The sequence below is a fragment of the Molothrus ater genome, chromosome 4 (genome assembly GCF_012460135.2).
Source record: "Molothrus ater isolate BHLD 08-10-18 breed brown headed cowbird chromosome 4, BPBGC_Mater_1.1, whole genome shotgun sequence".
NCBI lineage: Eukaryota > Metazoa > Chordata > Aves > Passeriformes > Icteridae > Molothrus > Molothrus ater.
Genome location: NC_050481.2, coordinates 15700200 through 15719308, shown reverse-complemented (window position 1 = coordinate 15719308; position 19109 = coordinate 15700200). Strand labels below are relative to the sequence as shown.

Here is a 19109-nt window from a genome sequence, read left to right as displayed (position 1 = left end):
TCCCGGCTCCTCCGGTGTGGGAGCGAGCCTGGGACGTGCTCGGTATGGAACCCGAGCTCCCGAGGTGGCTTCTAGAGATGCTTCCCCACGGGAAGGAAAGCGCGTAGTCGCAGTGTTTCAGGTGCAGATGACGCGCTGCCCAGGGCAGGTAAAGGCCAGCAAGACCCGGGTGTCGTGGCACCCCTTCTCTAGGAGCAATCCGTGGGCACGATCATTGTTGGGGGTGGTGTCCTAAGTGAGGTGATGGGCTCCCAAAGAGAGTGACAGTTCTGCCCGATGGGAATGAAAGCACGTAGCCCCAGTGTTCCAGGTGCAGAAGACACGCTGCCCAGAGCAGGTAAAGGCTAGCGGGACCATTCTATCTTGGTACCTTTCGCGTTGTATCAATCCCCGGGCGTATCCGATATTAGAGCTCGCTTCCTAATGCCGAAACCGCGGTCGCGAAAGGGAATGGAACACCCTTCCTTGAGAAGAGAAGCACCGGTCTAACTGTTGCTGCTGCCCGTCACCACCTACGCGGCAGAGGCCAGCGAGACCTTTCCGTGCCGGCCCGGGAGCTCCCCTCAGAGCGCGGCCGCCGCTCGCAGGGCGGGCTCGGGGAGCTCGGGAGCCCCGACCCGCCCTGGGAGGCTGCGCTCCCTACGCACGGCCGCGCTCTAGGTCTCCGTGGTGAGGAGTACCATCCTTCCCTCCCCTGCTGTCCCTGGTGAGGGCCGCCCTTCCTTCCCTTCTCTTCCTTCCCTCCCCACCCCTCCTCTCCGTGGCGCGGGCCAGGCCCCGCCCCCCGGGCCCGACGGCCATCTTGGCCGGGTGGCGGCGGCGGCGCGAGCACGTTGCGCGCGCGGGCCCGCGCGCGGGATCACCGGACGCCGTTTCCCGGCCGCGGCGCGAGGGCGCCGCGCGCGCTCCCACCCCTCCTGCCCCCGGCCCCGCCGCACCCCCCTCACAGCTCCCGGTAAGCAGCGCCGGGGGGGAATCCCCACCTTCCGCACGGGAATGGAGGTGGTGGGGAAGGGGCCCCGCTCCTCATGGTGTGCTGCCGGCCTGGGCTCGGCCTGGGCGGCGGCCTCGCCCGTAGCACCGTGGGAGAAGGGTCGGCTCGACCGCGCCCCGCCCGGGCCTCAGGGCCAGAGGCTCCCGGGGATCGGGGCTCGCTGCCGGCGTGAGCACGGCCCGGGCCGGCACTGCCTGCACACGCGGCACGTCATCCCCGACGCCTCGGGCAGCCGGGGTCAGAGCGCCGGCCCTGCTGCTGTTCCCGGCCGCGGGTATGGCTCCCTGTGGATGCAGCGCGGGATCCTCGCCTGGCGGCGGTGGCCTGGCTCTGGGAAAGGGAACGCCGGCATTTTGCTCCTATGTAAACTGGGAACTTCCTGCACGGGCTTGGGGGGAAGGCCGAATTTTGCCTTCTTTTGGGGGAAGCTGATATCCACGTGGGTACTTGTGGGGCGGTGAGGAGATCAAGCCTTCCTGCAGGTGCGATAAGATAACGGAGTAAGGCCGTTTTCTGCGAGGTATGTGTAAAAACAAAAGAAGTCGGCAGAGCTTTTCTTAAGGACCATGGTAGTGTTTCCTGCCTGGAATGCATTTAGATACTTCACCTGCAAGTTCCTGTGACAGTTTTCACGTCCTAATTTAAGTTTCCCTGCTGTGGTTCCTTCCATAAACTGCAGTCCTAAACCAGTGGTCATGAAATACTTTCATTAGTTTCATTAGATTGCTAATTTACGGGTTCGTTCTCACGCATTTCACTTCATGTTAAGGGGAAATGTTAAAGATTGAGTGATAATTAATACTGCTCAGCACAAGCTAAACACACCCACTCGTTCTGCAGCGTCAGTATACTTGACCATATGCTTTCATGTTAACATATTTTCTTATTCATGACGTGTCTTATGAGTAACATAATGATTTAATACAGTAGGGAAATCTGGGGCATGTCTGAACTTCTTTTTTTACATTGCCTCAGTTTCTTAAATGTGAAAACCTTAAGTATGGACTAGTTCTTGTATCATTTACTGTTGCTTCTGCTTTGATACTTACAGATGTAGTGATCTCCCATATGCAGTTGAAAATCTCTTTTACCTTAAATTTCAAATTTTTTTGGGTATTATAGTTCTTGGCTTTATGTGACTGTATGTAGTCCATTGGCAGTGGAGTTGAGAGGCAGTTCTCAATTACTTGTTTTCAGTGGCAGCTGGAAATGCTGCTCATCCTCACTTAATTCCACAGCACTTCTCTCTGACGTCTCATGCACTGTAATTTTATGAAGTGTTCACTGGTTTTGTGCAAAGTAACCGAAGATGGCACAATTCTGAACCCAGGCCTTGCCTTCACATCTTTCAATGAATGGTCTCTGGTTCTGTTTCAGTCTTCATTTACTTTTAATGTTTAAATTTTTCTTTGTTTAAGCCTGAAAAATTCAGTGCAATTACAAATTCTTCTCCGTCATAATTGCCTTGACTTAGTAAATTACAATTTTGCTCTAATGCATGAGAAAGAAATAAATATTATTAATGCAAGCACATTGCACATGTTCTATAGATTGTACATTGCTGTTGCCTTCTGTGGCAGATAGCAAGGTCTGCACGTGGACAACTTTTTTTATTTTTGTAATCTGGTGTGTCAGGGTGTGCAGCAGCTGTAGCAGACAGCCTAAGAATGCTGACTTAGAAGGCTTGTGATAACATGTTTGGTGTCTTATTTTTAGACATGTTTCATTTTTTGTATTAAATTACATAATTGAATGTAATGGGCAGTTTTTGGCTTTAATGAATGATACTGACAGGGCCTTTACAACATTTCCTTTTTCTCTAGCCAGCAGTTTTTAGTCATTCTCTCCTTCCTTCACCTGTGTTGTCTGTCCATGCTGGGAATATTTTCTGCTGCCACACCATCATCATTCAATAACTCAAATAGCTCTTTACCCTAGTAGTTAGTTGCAAATTAGTATTTTCATACTCTGTTTTTTATTCTGTTCTTGATATGGAAAGGACAAGCACAGTCATGAAGTCAAATGCTTCTGAGTACCAGTTTCTCCTGCCCCTGAAGTGCTGACTGCACTGCTCGGTTACTGGTGTGCTGTACTGTAACATTGCTGATCTGTGTTCAGTCTCCTGAGAGTTCTACATCTGTTCCTTGCAGTCAGACCATCCTATTCCATATGTTAATTTCAATGCCACTCAGCTAACTGGATGTAAATATGTAACTTGAGTTCAGTCTGGTTTTGGACAGTTTGTTTATTTGTTTCTGAGTTCTAAGTAGATATTATTATTTTCTTTTGTGGACAGCTGTCATTGTAGATGTCAGCACAGTCCTGGAAATACTACAGAAGTTCACTTTTTTTTTTTTTTTTCTGAAAATGGTTAAGACCGCTAGAGAGTTTTGGATAAACTGACACCTCTGTCACATAGATGGGAGCAGAGTGGGAGGAGTGTGTGATGTGTGTCTCCATCCTGCTTCATGACTTCTATTCCCCCCACCATGTACTCTAAATGCTTAGTGTACATACTTAATTCACTGCCCCCTTCAAAACTGTTCACCACAGATTGGGCATTTTTGTGTAAGTTAGAATTAACTGTAAGTTAGAATGGAACTTACATGGGCATTTTCCCTAGGAAGTTAGAATTAGAAAAATACCCAAACTCAGGCTGTTTCATTGCTTACCAGCCACAGTCTGATTCAGCAGCGAGTGTAAACTTCAGTCTGATTATCCCACCAAGACTGTGGAAAGCTTGCTGAGGAGCTTGGCAAGAATTGCTTGTTTCAAGCCGTGTTTGCCTTGGTGTCTGGGAGCAGCCCCATCCCACTCTCCTGCTGTGGAGCTGCAGGCTAAACCCCGGCTGGAGGGTGGGTGGCTGAGGGGGGGGGGCCGGGCTGAGCTTCGAGCAGGGTTTGGGGGGCTGGGGAGGGAGGTTTGGTCCTGGGGCAACCCACAGGACTGGTTCACTGCTGCCTACAGCTCAGGTGGGAGATCCACAGTGCCCTGTCTGCTCAGGCCATGGAGAAAGGGCCACTTGGCACTTCCCTTGGGAAAACAGAGAGGGAATCATTCACCCCCAAATACTCTTTGTAAACTGCAGGATTTTAGTGAAAGGCATTGGGATGTCTTCCCAAAGAATGTATCTGTATTTGAAGTAATGACAACATCCAGTATCTGTCCCCAAGAAAATTACCCTGACTAAAGCACCTTTATAGCCTTCAAAAATAAGGCTTTCAGTTTGTTGTGTCCTGATGTATTAAAGTGGGAACTGCAGACTCATTATTCCAGGCCTGTTTGCCTGGTCTACAGATGCAATTTCAATGTTCAGCCCTACTTTGTCAGTCTGGTCTGACAACACAGAACCGTTGAATCACTTTTAATTTTTTTTTCTTATATTCAGTCATTTATTTGAAAACATCAGCTGTGTTAATAAGACTTTCTGGCTTAGGAAATTTAAAATAGTAAAGGGAAAAAAAGAAACGTAAGTAGAAACCTCCACAATATGGTTGGCAGTGTGAGTAATAGTTACATTCATTTATAGGTGATGAAGAATATCTTTTGACATTAGTTTTAAAATACTTTGGAAACTGAATAAAGGAATAAGACTACCACTTTTTAAAGGAACCACTTAAAATGTTGGTACCTATGGCAGTAATGGATTTAAGGATGCAATAACATCAGCTTTTCTGACTTTTGCTGTTGGGTGTCCATCTTCCAGATATTGCAGTAGTAGCTGGAGGATTCCTTCCAATTGAAGTTTATAGAAGGGTAGAATTTAACATGATGTGTGCCATACACCCATTTTATTCTTCTTCTTCATGAGTCTGCAAGTCACAACCTTTCTTCCTCCAATAGCCATATGTAGTAAATATAGTCTGTGAACCACTGCAGGATGCTTTGGTTTGGTGAAGCAGAGATGAGCTGGGCATCCAAAAAAAAACCTTCCCTTAATTAGACATGTTGGAATCCTTTGGATGCAGCTGCACCTTTGCACTGTATGGAAACCTGAAGTATTTCCAGACTCCTTCCCAGTTATATCATTGTACTACTGATACTGCATTGAAATGATTTTGAGCATGCATCATCTGTAGGGCTGCCATCCCTTTGTTTAGTGAGATGGAAATGTTTTGTACTTTATGGCATTTATTTTTACAACAACAAAAAAAAAGTCATTTGCAATATCTTAAAATCTTCCAAGGGCCTCATAAGTCAGTCGTCTTTGTTCTGAAGCTGGAGGGAGAGTTGCCCTTAGGTGTGTCTTGTTCATAGGAAGATAAAAGTCATTATTATTTTCATTATTATGAGTGAATATAGTAAAGGAAATAGAAATGTACTTTAAAACACATTCCACCTTTTTTTGTCTATCAAGACTTAAATTTAAAATTCTCTGCACTCCCTCCATTTGCTGCAGCTGTACAAAGTCCCATTGCAATCCAGTACTTGTCGATGTACATTACAAAGAACAAAGAGGGGCTTATAGAGAGGAATACAAGTCATCATTTCAGTTCTTTGCATGCATTTGTTTGTGATTTCAGGAATATTTAATCATCTTGTCCTCCACAGAATTATAGAGTTTTTTAGGTTGGAAAAGACCTCTAAGATTATTGAGTCCAACCATTAACCCAGCTCTGGCTCCTACCCTGTGTCCCTGAGGGCTACATCTACATGTCTTTTAAATACCTCCAGGGATGGTGACTCAGCCACTTCCCTGAGCTGCCGGTTGCAATGCTTGTCCACCTTTCAGCAAAGAAGACAGCTTTCCTGACATCCAGTCTAAACCTCCCCTGCTGAGATCTGAGGCTGTTTCCTCTTGTCCTGTGTCCTGTTATTTTGAAGAAGAGCCCGACTCCCCTCCTTGCTATACCCTCCTTTCAGACAGGTGTAGAGAGTGAGAGGGGCTCTCTTGAGCCTCCCTTCCTGGACTAAACATCCACAGCTCCCCCAGCTGTTCCTCAGAGCGGTGCTCCAGACCCTTCCCAAGCTCCACTGCCCTTCCTGGGCTCGCTCCAGCCCCTCAGTGACTTTCTTTAGTGACGGGCCCAGAACAGGACACAGCACCCAAGGAGTGGCCCCCCCAAGTCCAGGGGGACAATCCCTGCCCTGGTCCTGCTGGCCACACTGCTGCTGATCCAGGCCAGGATGCCGCTGGCCTTCTTGGCCGCCTGGGCACCGCTGGCTTGTGTTCAGTCACTGTCACCGGCCACGCCCAGGTCCTTTTCCACCAGGCAGTTTTCCTTACACTCTTCCCCAGCCTGTGGCACTGCCTGGGGTGGCTGTGACCCAAGGGCAGGACCCAGCGCTTGGCCTTACTGATCCTCATGATCCCCATGGATCCAGCTTGGCTAGATCCCTTTGTGGAGCCTTTCTATGTTCTTTATAAAGAATTTTACTTACTTTTATTTAAATCTATTATAGGCATTGATACCATATTAGGAAATTAAGAAGGTAACTGTAGTTATTCAGATACTAATGAAACTCAAGATTAAATAATCAAACATCATCATGAATGGCTGCTCACATTGCCTGGTTTACTTTTTATACTCAGTTAAAAATTTTCACTTTGAAAACTGGTTTACATTTTACACTGTTTTAATCCTTTAATACAGAATATTGGCATACAGTTGGTAAATGTATATTCAATCATATCCTTAGAGTAATAGTTGTAGTCACAATTTGTCAATGTGAACAAGGGTGCTTTATAGTAGGTAACTTGTAAAACTAAAATTTGGAGCTGTATAGATCCTTATGTCCTTACTACAGTGTGCTTTTTTGGAAACAAATCCATTTTAAGATAAATCGCAATTTTATTTCTACACTGGAAAAATAGTAATGGGATAGAAAGATGATGTTAAAAAATTTGTGCAGTTATCTACACATCAGTATCCTTGTTATTTGTATCTCTAACTCTGCTCTTTGCCATGTTGCATAAAGGAGGAAAAGAAATAATTTTGCATTTTTCATCTCTCCACTCCACTAGCAATAACTTAGGTTAGATATGTCTGTTATCTGTGCTGTCAGTAACCTGGTCTCTTACGGGTTTTTTTTTCTTTTGTTTTCTTTTCTTTAAGGTCTGGAAGACTCCCACTACTCCTTCTTATAATTGGTGTATGTGTTTAACCCTAAATTGTGCATTATGGCCGACAAATTAACAAGAATTGCTATAGTCAACCATGACAAATGTAAGCCAAAGAAATGTCGTCAGGAATGCAAGAAGAGTTGTCCTGTGGTTCGAATGGGTAAGAGATACAATGTAACAAAGTGTTGAAGCAATTGGATTTTAAACTTTTAAATCAGTTCTACTCTGTAGAATGAGCTTTTTATAACTGATAGATTTTTGTGTATCATTCAAGCTTTTTTTTTTTCATAAAGCTTTTAGAAATATCACTAAAAGCATGAACAATTCTAGTAATAATGACACTTTTCAAGCCTTTGGATAATCTGAATCTTCAGTGAACGTTCATCAGTTACAAGGTCCTCTGTGAAATTTAGTAGGCAGGAATTTGGATTCACCAGAAACTGGACTGATCTTATCTTAATTTTTTTTCACCAGGAAAACTTTGCATAGAAGTCACATCACAGAACAAAATAGCATGGATTTCAGAAACACTTTGTATTGGTTGTGGTATTTGCATCAAGGTAAAAATAAAACTGCTTTATTTAAAGTGCTAAATTTTCCTTATTTTGTTATTACATTTAGCAATGCATACTGTAACTTCAAAAAGCAGTTTTCTTTCTGGATTAATCAGACCAAGTTGACTTACTGTTTATAGAAAGTGAAGAACTGTGTCACTTGACTGAACTGGTTGGGTAGCAAGGTGTGGGTTTTATTTGTGGCTTTGTTTTTTGCTTGGCCTTGTTTGGGTTTTTTGTTTGTGTCTGTAGACACCTAGCAGCAGAAAGATGTTTTTTGTGAAAGGTGTAGAATACGTGTGCTGTGCCTTATTTGTATTGTAGACTGACAGTCTAAACTGCAGACTACTAATTTGAAAAATGTGGCACAGAACTTCCTTGGCAGGTTGACCCATGTAAAGGAAATTTGGTAGAGGTCCATTTAAAAATACAAATGCACAGCTGGGTGCAGTACAAAACATAGGCTTTTGTTAATAAATTGTGTGCACTAATAATCTATAATTTATTTCAATTCCAGAAATGTCCTTTTGGAGCCTTGTCAATTGTTAACTTACCTAGCAACCTGGAGAAAGAAACAACACATAGATACTGTGCCAATGCCTTCAAACTTCACAGGTATTTTATTTTTCAAATATCAAAGAGACAAAAAAATGCAAGTTTTTATAGTGTAAACATAGTGCACATCAAAGTGTTCTTGGTTCTTACCCCAGTAGCTTCCTTTTAGAATGTTAGTTAAATTGTTCTTATTAAAAAGTATTATAATTAAATAAATTAGTGTTAGGGATTATTTTACAGAGCCCCTATTTAAAAACTGACTGTCCTTAAGTATTTCTTATGCTCTTCAATTTTTAAGGAACTTGATATGATTTGGGTTAGATATTTGCAAATTAACAAAGGCTGTAGTAATCAGAAGGTCTGAAAATGGGTTGCAGCATTTACTTGCCCACTAAGTGTTGGTGTGTGATGGATAAATGTAACACAAACTTATCAATGTTTTGTACAGGTTGCCTATCCCTCGTCCAGGTGAAGTACTGGGATTGGTTGGAACCAATGGTATTGGAAAATCAACTGCCTTGAAAATTTTAGCAGGAAAACAGAAGCCAAATCTTGGAAAATATGATGTATGTATCAGCAATAAAAAAGAGTTAGCATTTTAGGTAGCTGTTTATTTTTTTGGACTGAATGTTTGTATCTGTGAATGGGATAGATTTGTGGGGTTGTTGGCACTTTGATATTGACAGCCAGTGACCTACTCCACACAGCACCAGTAGTAGACAGTTATTGCTAACAATTTGCCTTCTTGCAAATTGTGTATATCTCTCAAGAAAGATAAGGGAACTAATTGTGATTGTAATTCACAAAAGATAAAAATCAGAGGTTGGTTTCTTGAAGTCATACTTATGGGCTTGGGGTTTTTTTAATACCAGTCTTTAAAAAACATCACGTTTTTCTCCCTGCATAATTTACCTGTTCCCATCAGAAATTTCCATAGCCCAAGTACTGGAGTTTCTTCTAAGTTTCCTTTGTTTTTATCTGAACAGCTCAAGTGTCTATGAGCACTTACTGTGTATCCTTGGGACCTCTTAGGCATTTTTATCTTTGATTCTTCTTTGATTCTTTTGAGGAAGATTTCTCATAGTGTATGTTGTTATTGTAAGTTGTGGTTGAAGGTATTTCCCACTGTACACTTGAATACCGAGCTCTGAAAAATCCTTAGTTTCTTCACGTTGCTAGTTACTTAGAAATAAGACTTTTTGAGAATGAGACTTAAAACTTGTAGTCTGCTGGTATTCATAGGAATTCATAATCCATTTTCCTATGTGTTTCCTCCAAGTCAAACTGCAGCCAGTGAGCAAAATATTTTACAAGGGCTTCTTTACCTAGCACCACTCCAAAGAGTGAATACATTAGAGAAAGGGCATAAATAATGACTATTAGGACTCCTTTTATCAGTATTTCAGATGTTACAGATGGCATGGGGACAATTGAATTCTGGTGAACACTTTTGTCCTTCAGGAAGCGTTTGTAAGAAGAAGTGTGTTGGTACTTTCTTCAGCAGTTTCTTTACCTGAAAGAGTAATGTTTTAATAAACTGCTCAGTCATGGCTGCTACCTAAAGGTGCAAAGAAATAGTCATTTCCCAGCTACATTTTACATTCTCTTTCAAGTTTGGTTTATATTATTTTGTGGACTTCTTGTTTCAGGTGGTAGTATTGCAGAAATAGCAAAACTTTTGACTTTCTGAATGTGTACTTAATTGAATTACCATGCTTCCAAAATCAGACTTTGCTGTGAAGGAGCCATATCAGTATGACCACAGAAACACGTGGTATGAATTGAATCTTCCATGTTGCTTCTGCTCTAAAACTGATGAAGCATTTCCTCTGTGTATTTGCTTGGTTTGGAAATATGACTGTGTCAGTCTGATCCATACTGTTTATCATCAAAGTAATTAACTCAGCACCCCTCAGAGTAGTACAGTGTGCAAGGGGGAACTTTTTCCTGGGTGATTGCTCTGAACAGTTCCTTTATTTTCAATTTGTCATTTTTCCTTTCTTTTTTTTTTCCTTCTATTTCCTTGAAAATGTTTGCTAGAAGCAGAGAAAATTACCAGATTTGTTGCATCTTCTGTGCTAGTTCGTGCTTTTATCATTCCAGTCCTTTTCCTTTGGATTAGCTGTATCAGATAGCTAATAAGTGTGGTTACATTAATTCATGCTGTCATTTTCCCCATGAAGTTGTTTCAGTTCAGTAGCTTCTTAGCTGTGCAAATTTTAATTTTTTTTGGAAGAGTAGTGAAACCTGGAAAAAGAAGGTCTCTCTAAACTTTGTTTTTGGAATGCTTTTGCAGATTTTTTGGTTTGTTCTCTTACAAGCATATTCTATTTGCCTTATTGATTGGAATTTGAAATTAGGGCTCCTCACTATGTTTTTAAATGGTATAAGTAAACCCAGGCTTTAATTTTGTCACAGGATCCACCTGACTGGCAAGAAATTTTGACTTACTTCCGAGGATCTGAATTACAGAACTATTTTACCAAGATCCTGGAAGATGACCTTAAAGCTATCATTAAACCTCAGTACGTGGACCAGATCCCTAAAGCTGCAAAGGTGAGACATTTCATGAGTTAATAGAAAGCTGGGAGCTTCTTCTGTAGTACTTCTTATGTGTTTAAAGGTTTTATTTAGCAGCATAACTCAGAACTGTTTGAAATTTTTAATGTTGGTTGGGGTTTTTTATTATTTATCATACAGGGAACAGTGGGATCAATTCTGGATAGGAAGGATGAAACCAAGACACAAAGTGTTGTGTGTCAGCAGCTTGGTAAGTAATTTTGTACAGTCAAAATTTGAGAAGTTCATATTTACTGAAACAATCAAGTTACCACAATATGATAGAGCATGTAAATTATGCCAACTCAAAGAGAGAAAAAGTGCTTTAGTGTAAATCCCAGGGCATGCTGTAATATAAATAACACAAATAATACTTTCTGGTGGCAAACTAGTTGATACATTCTAGTTAACAGAATTTAATGCAGTTTCTGTTTCATAGTAGAAAGTGCTTATTTTTAAATCCGGAAAAATCCCACTTAACATCTGCTGCTCTTGCTTGCTCACAAATATGGCAAAATCTGAGCATCCTCCCTTCTACACTGCATGTAAAAAATGTTACCTTAATATTCCACACTCCCCCCAAAGCTTGTATGTATCTAATTTTAGGGGGAGTAACACTGACTTCTGAGATTAATACAATTAATAAGAACATCTGCATAGTCCAGCCCTAGTAATGTTTTGTAGGTGTTTTGTATTTAGTTGTTACTAAATTCACTATGGGATTGTTTTTGGTAGAACTGGGTAGTGAAGGTGAGGCTGCCATTGTGCCACCAAGAATGTGGTCTTTGAGTCCCACTTAATTTATTAATGACACAACCTATTCTTGAAATGTGTTCATTAAGCTGCTTAGAAAATACCTGCTTCACCCATCTCCTGTAGGGTTTGAGGGACTTGATTTTCCTGAAAATCAGAACTCTCCAGGCAAGCCTGACAAGAAGCACTTTCAGAACTGGTATAGTTTCTTTTTAGGGCCAGAATCTTCACCAGTGTGGTGGAGAAAGAATAGAAATATAATTCTTCTGCACAACAGGAAGCAGCCATGCAGCTAATGCTGCAGAGAACCCAGAGCTTGCTGTGACTTAGTATTAGCAGTATGATACTGGTGCTGTATAAAGTGAAAGCTTATTGTCCTTCTGTTCTCTTTCCCTCTCTGTAGGATGTTTGCTATGTTATTACATGTTTCTGTAGGTAATCAAAACATGGATTGTTCTGTTGGTTATCACATACCTAAAATTAATCACTTATTTGCAGACTTAACACATCTGAAAGAAAGAAATGTTGAGGACCTTTCAGGAGGAGAACTTCAGAGATTTGCTTGTGCAGTTGTTTGCATTCAGAAGGCTGATATGTATGTTAAATTTACTTCTGTTACACATTGCTTCTAATAATCTGTCTCAGAATATGGTCCTCAAATTTACACTTATTCTTAACAATAATCTTTTGTATGAAATATTGAACAATATTTAAAAATTATTAAATAATGTTTTAAATTATTTTTTAAAATTTTGCCAGCTCATCAGCTGAAAGCCATTTTTACTTCATGTTTAATCTCTGGATTCTGTATACTTTCATTTATTGAGTGGAAATAGCTGATTTCAGAAGGCAGTGTTAGATTTCAGCATCCCACCCTCATAACCTCTCCCTAATCCAATCTAAATGTATCCTGTTGGACAGCACACCTCCCTTAGCTTCTCTGAATGAGAACGGTACAGCTGCTTCCCCACCTCTTAGAACTTTAGTCCCTCCTCTCCTGTCTTTTTGCAAGCAGGAAATTACTGTCTAATCTTTGTTATTTCCTGACTCCTTGGGACCAACAAAGCAAGACCAGAAGAGTTAGAGGGTTTTGGATTTCTTTTTCATGAATTTTTGGTTGGTTGGTTTTGTTCACTTGGGCTGCTGTTTTTTGTTTGGTTGGTGGGAATTTCAAGTGGATTTCCTTGTTCAGTGTGCTCTTTTTGGAAAATGTCCTTTTTCCAGTCTTCTGAAGTATTTTTGCACTTTTTAGTTCATTTAGTTAAATTTAAGGTAATTTAAATTTAAGTTAGTGCATGGGAATCCTAACTACTGATTCTTGTAACTTTTGATAACTTTGATAACTTTGTCAGAACTTTTGGGAAAGTAATACTTAACTCACTTTCACATGGCAGTCTACAGAGAATAAAGGCAGGTGTGCACAATTCTCATTTTTTGTCTCCCTTTCTCAGTATAAATAATGATTCTTTTTTATTTCCATTTACTTAATGGTTGTAATGTTAATATTATGTTTGAGTAAATAGAAAGCTTGCATTCACTAAGACTTCACTCTTCCTTTTGGGATTAGCTTCATGTTTGATGAACCTTCCAGCTACTTGGATGTCAAGCAGCGCTTGAAGGCTGCCATTACCATCCGGTCCCTCATAAACCCTGACAGGTAAATACAAGCTTCAGCTGTTTCACCAGACTGTAGTAATGCATGACTGCTTACAGAGGGAAGAAGCATCCAGTCCATCCCCTCAGAAGTGCTCACTCCTCAGTATGGCACACTAACAGATGTTTCAGATATTCCATGTCTGTAATATTCTATTCTTTTGCATTTTGGAAACTTATTTCCTGTAGTTTCTGGTCCCATTTCAAAATTCTGTAATAAGGATAGGAAAACATTGGTGGTTAGTTTTCACCTGAATATTGCTGTTTCATCCCTTTCTCACAAAGATTTTTTTCTTAAAATGTGCTAAATATTTTTCACTCAAATCAATCAACATCCTTCCACTTAATGTACATAAAGAATCTGCCAGTTCATGCTGAAGATGGACTTTTAATTTATCATTCACGAGTTTTTTGACAGTTTAAAAAATGCTGGTGAGGGATATGAACTCTCTCCTTCTTTAGTATAAAGTGAAGAAATCATATTAACTAAAAATCATGTTGATAGCTCTTGTTTATGCAAGACTAGATTAAGAAAAAGAGAAAGAAAAAATATTTTGCATTGAGATAAAAAAAGCATCTCTCTGGCTTTGTTTTTCAGGTACATTATTGTTGTAGAGCATGATCTAAGTGTATTAGATTATCTCTCTGACTTTATCTGCTGCCTGTATGGAGTGCCAAGTGCTTATGGTGTTGTTACCATGCCTTTCAGCGTAAGAGAAGGTAATTCTTGCCATATTGCTCTTTTTAAACTTTCCCCAAAAAAAGACAGCAAAATGCCAGTTATCTGCTATATAAACATGTCCTCATCCCGTCACAGTTCAACAATGAAAAAACTGTTTGATTTTTTGCAGAATTTCTGTGTAAAATGATACTTAATTTGTAACTCAACCCAAAAGCCTTCATTTTCACTTGCTGTGGACATAATTTTGATACTTGCAGGTGTTTTGTAAACAGTGGAGTTACACAAAAGACCCTGTAAGTAGTAAAGGGCAGGAGAGAAGTTGAACACTACATACCTCTGTGCTGTGCAACCACACAGTAGTGTTCAACTGAATTGACCCCACTTGTAGTACTGAGACTCAGTAAAAACTAGCTTTGAGAGAGTGGGCCCAACGGCAGGAGTTCCTTTAAACTCCACACACATCACTAACAGTGGCTTTTCAGAAAGAGCTGCTCCAGCCATTCTGTAGTTTAGTAAGGCTCTTCTTCATTCAGTTTGCAATGTGCACACCTTAAAAGAGGAGGTCTTGTTGCTTCTTTTAAAGCATTAAAAATCCAGTATTCTCATTATCAGAATGGAATTTGCAGCCAGGAATTGAAATTCGTCTTGTTTTACTTTGTTGCAGACCTTTCTAATGATCTTTTTTCCTCCCATCATAGGCATAAACATTTTCCTAGATGGCTATGTTCCAACAGAAAATCTAAGGTTTCGAGATGCATCTCTGGTATTTAAGGTAGCCGAGACAGCTAATGAAGAAGAGGTTAAAAAGATGTGTATGTACAAATATCCAGGAATGAAGAAAAAGATGGGAGAGTTTGAACTATCCATAGTAGCTGGAGAATTCACCGATTCTGAAATTATGGTGATGTTAGGGGAAAATGGTAAGTGCAATTTTTGTTGGAAACTACTTCTCCAGCCCTGAATATGCTCCTAAAACCCTTCTTCACTTTGGGAGCCAGGCTTCACAATTACTGGGTTTGAGTCAGGTTGAGCTGCTTGTTGCCTGGTGAAGATATCACAGCATGAGCCCCCTGAGTAGGAAGAATGTAAAGTTACTGAGTGTTAACAGTGCCACCGTGTTGTGTTTGTTACCTACCTTGTTTTAAAAACTTAGGTGGCAGTTTTAAGCTGTCTCTTCCATTTGGAAAAGCAAGTAGTAGCAAGTGCTGGAAGATAATATAGGAATTCTCAAAGCAGTATAATTTTAAAACATATTCTTTATTAAATAGTCTTAGTTGTTGTTGTATCAGTGATTTGTTAGGGGTCTAAATTACTAAAAAGTGATTAATGTATAACTTGTATTTTATTGTATTTCAGGAACTGGCAAAACAACATTTATCCGAATGCTTGCAGGAAGACTTACACCTGATGAAGGAGGTAATGTGTTACACCCAAGATAAAACCTATTTTAAGGATACTGGAAATTCTCTTGTTTACATTATTAATTTTGTCTTTTTATAGGTGAGGTCCCAGTCCTAAATGTCAGCTACAAACCACAGAAAATCAGCCCTAAATCTACGGTACATTTCAGCCTTATTTATTAAGTATCATGTTTGCTACAAAACACAAGTATAGAAATTATTTTATGCCTATTTTGTAGCTGTATCTATTTAGATAGATTTTTTTATTATTCTGTTCCTGCTTGTTTTCTTGTGGTGCATAAAACTGAATGGCAACATTTTCCTTTTGCTAGGGAAGTGTCCGTCAGCTGCTGCACGAGAAGATCAGAGATGCCTATACACACCCCCAGTTTGTAACTGACGTGATGAAACCTCTTCAGATAGAAAACATCATTGACCAGGAGGTACTAATTGCTTAAATCAACATCTTCATTGTCTTAACTCTCAGCCTGTACCTGAACTAAGCCTGGCCTTGTTTCCCCCGCCCCACCAGGTTCAGACGCTGTCTGGTGGTGAGCTGCAGCGTGTAGCGTTAGCGCTTTGTCTGGGTAAACCTGCAGATGTGTATCTGATTGATGAGCCCTCAGCTTACCTGGACTCTGAACAGCGTCTGATGGCTGCCAGAGTCATTAAACGGTGAGTGCATGTGCTGGGCAAGGAGCCAAAATTTGCAGTACTATTACAATGAGTTCACATTACTCTCTCTTCTTTTCTTCTTTTCCCTCATTTCAGTTTCATTCTCCATGCTAAAAAAACAGCTTTTGTGGTAGAACATGATTTTATCATGGCTACATATCTTGCTGATCGTGTGATTGTTTTTGATGGCATTCCTTCCAAGAACACACTGGCAAACAGGTAAGAGATTCATTGGGATTGCTAAGCAAGATTGTCATCCCTGCCTATGGAAATTAAAGCTGCATCCAGGACTGTCCTGAGGGTTCTGACTTTTGTTTTGAATCATGGAACAGCAAATGGGATTGATCCTTACCTACAGGCTACCTAAACCACAGTTGGGGCAGGGCTTGAGGAACATAACCAAACCCTCAAAAACTAGACCAGCCTTAAGCAATTGCATGATGGCTAAATAACAATAATCACAAGAGATCAAGGAATGAAAAAAGTACCAACTGTAAACTACCCTTCTGAAAATAACTTCCAGCTGCCGTAGACGAAAGCAGTGTACTAATGGTACTTGTATGCAGATGTAGTGAAGGACAAGTCTCAATGCCAGCATCAGTGTGCATTGCTTTACTCTTTCAGAGGTGTCCCTTTTGATGTCTACTTTTGTTCCTGTTAGTAATTTCATGTAGATTACAGAGACTTTTTGATGAGCAGCCTTATCAGAAAACAGGCTTTTAGAACACTGAGTGCTTGGCACAAGCTAGATGAAATAATAAACACACTGTCTGCCATGGCAATCCCCTGCTACCCTGGCTGGGGTAGCCAGGTGGTATTCCTTCCAAGAACACACATGTTGGAATGCAAAAATCACACTCATTCATGGATATTGAGAAAGTTATGTTTTGGGTTGGGTTTTTGTTTCCTTGAATGTAAGCACACACATGTGCTTGTAATGCACATGTTTCCTTGAATGTAAGCACACATACAAAATAAAAAGAAAAAGGTCACAGCTGGAAGCCACAATGAGACACTACTCTCATCTTTCAGCAGCATCTGAGGTAGGGTTTGACTAAAAATGTAGCATGTCATGGTATGTCAAATACAGCTTACATTTGCATTTCCAGACCTGAGTGAGCTCAGGATGGAGATCAAAGTTGCCTGTGATCATATGATATTAAACTTCTGAAAATATAACTAAAATATTCTTCTGTCTCAACAGTCCACAGACTCTCTTGGCTGGAATGAATAAGTTTTTATCTCAACTTGAAATCACTTTTAGAAGAGACCCCAACAATTACAGACCAAGAATAAATAAACTCAATTCCATCAAGGTAAGAGAGGACCACCTTTGCAGTACAGGAGCTATGATTGTTTGATAGGAAGCCAGATTTTAAAATATGGAACAAAATGAAGATTGACAGGGTAGTTCTACTGTGCTGGAAAAACAGCATGTGAAACTAGTAAGAGTAATAAGGGAAGCAGAAAGGAGTTTAGATAAGTGTCTTTTATTTCAGTTATGTTCAAGTCTGCCAAAGACTGCTTCAAGTAATGGTGACCTTTTTTCTCTTCCCAAGGATGTGGAACAGAAGAAGAGTGGAAACTACTTCTTCCTGGATGACTAAATATTGAATCCCAGCATCTTTTTAACTGGCATCTAGACATGCATATTGGAATCTAAACAGCTGTGATGAGATGGCTCAGATCAGGTTTTAGAACAATTAATCTTTTGGAGCTTAAAATCTCTTGCTGCATTTAACATCTGAGATAGTAGCAGTAAACATCCTAGTCTGAGTAAAACTGCCACTTTCTATATTTTGGTGACTCAGCCCTATTTTCAGTGTAATAATTTCAAAATAGACCACCTTGAAATTGTGCAAATGGGTCTCCTGATTTTTCAAAATTTAAGGGAGGTTTTCCATTCAATATATCCTACTCATGTACCAAGTACTGACTGAACTTCCTCATTTTAAAATAAATCTTTGAAGCTGTTTTCTGTATAAGAGGGAAGTTTACTAAGAATGTCATGCTACAAGACCGACTCCTCTTTTAAAAAGTTTGAATCTCTCTGGCTGAGGGTTTAAAAAATAAAATACCCACGTAACTTGTGACACTGCAGAATTTCTTCAATTACTAATTCAGAAGTGTGTATAATTATTAATGTCACACACCCTTTTGTCACACTACGCCTTTTTTTAATCATCCGTCCCTGTGCGTGTTCTCAGATCTAGGGATATGAAAATAATCAGTGAAATAATCCTAAAGAATATAAGCATTCTTTCCATCTGTCCAACTCACTCTTCCATTAAGTTTTCATAAGACTAAGATGCAGGAATCACTTTTCCCTAAAGTAAAAAGCTTTGATCCTTACTATAACAAAAAAGAAAAAAAATTGAATAAACATTGTTTAAAAACTTCCCTATGCAATAAGGTCCTTTGGGAACTAGAAGGAAAATTTAAATATTCCTGCTTACTTAAGCAGACATGCAGAAAACAACTTTCAGCTCTGTGTCATAAAGGAAGGAAGGGTATTTTCTTTTAAACAGTTCTCTGCCTTCACTGGCATGTGAAAAACATGATGAGAAAACATGGCTTTGTTCCTTGTTTACATTTTTGCCTCAGAAGCTACAGAAAGGAGTGGAGGTAATTTGTGGGTTTTTGCCATTCTGTGTGTTAGCAACATGGTTATTTCATAACCTTGGTGGTACTGAGCATTATATCCACACTGCCTCTCTCTGTCTGTAACAGCAGTGCACCTGTACTACAGCAGCAGAGGGACTCTGAAGAAGTGCAGGTACTGAGTACAGCCCTACACAACCATGCTGGTCAGACAAAACTTCCAAAGGCTGTCTAAACTTGTTCTCCTCTGCACAGCTTAACTCCCTTTGGACTGGAGTTGTGCAATCTTCTCTGAATCAGTTGTGATAAGGATAAGGTAAAGATGTGGTTCAGCTGTGTGTCATGCAGCTGAATATTACATATATTAACAGGAGGATCCTGCAATTAAAACATCCTGCCACAGGCCAGAGGTTGGCCAATCAGTCTACTACTACTCCTTCAGCAAGAGAGGAAACCAGACTTACTTGATCAGCGTTGGAGAAAATACACCTACACCTTCCAGTCCTTCCCTGTCCTAGAGTAGCAAGGCAGTGTAGGCCCAGGTGAAAGTTGTTTTTTAAATGCAACTTCTAAAAGCACATCCCTCCCAGTTACTGCCATGCCTCTCTTCCCCAGTGTT

General features: G+C 40.5%; 1 protein-coding gene across 3 annotated transcripts; it reads left to right on the top strand.

Annotated features, from left to right (window-relative positions):
- Positions 1–37: 37 nt before the first annotated feature.
- ABCE1 (ATP binding cassette subfamily E member 1) lies at positions 38–17982 on the top strand. 3 transcript variants are annotated; one of them, XM_036382722.2, is made up of 18 exons: positions 38–148; positions 7051–7218; positions 7533–7618; positions 8130–8227; positions 8616–8733; positions 10586–10723; positions 10868–10937; positions 11978–12074; positions 13047–13136; positions 13731–13852; positions 14513–14734; positions 15171–15230; positions 15315–15373; positions 15547–15657; positions 15747–15889; positions 15986–16108; positions 17094–17205; positions 17449–17982. In XM_036382722.2, the coding sequence occupies exons 2-18, from the start codon at positions 7116–7118 to the stop codon at positions 17494–17496; spliced, it is 1800 nt and encodes a 599-aa protein (XP_036238615.1). In that variant the 5' UTR covers positions 38–148; positions 7051–7115; the 3' UTR covers positions 17497–17982. The 3 variants fall into 3 exon arrangements, with proteins under 3 accessions (XP_036238615.1, XP_036238617.1, XP_036238616.1); XM_036382724.2 differs by lacking the exon at positions 38–148 and adding an exon at positions 216–337; XM_036382723.2 differs by lacking the exon at positions 38–148 and adding an exon at positions 829–955.
- Positions 17983–19109: the final 1127 nt, after the last annotated feature.

Excerpts from the sequence above, each read along its gene's own strand:
- ABCE1 (XM_036382722.2), top strand. The coding sequence starts at position 7,116 with ATGGCCGACAAATTAACAAGAATTGCTATAGTCAACCATGACAAATGT. Across the intron at positions 8,228-8,615 it reads AATGCCTTCAAACTTCACAG|GTTGCCTATCCCTCGTCCAG; the intron begins GTATTTTATTTT and ends TGTTTTGTACAG. Across the intron at positions 13,853-14,512 it reads GCCTTTCAGCGTAAGAGAAG|GCATAAACATTTTCCTAGAT; the intron begins GTAATTCTTGCC and ends CTCCCATCATAG.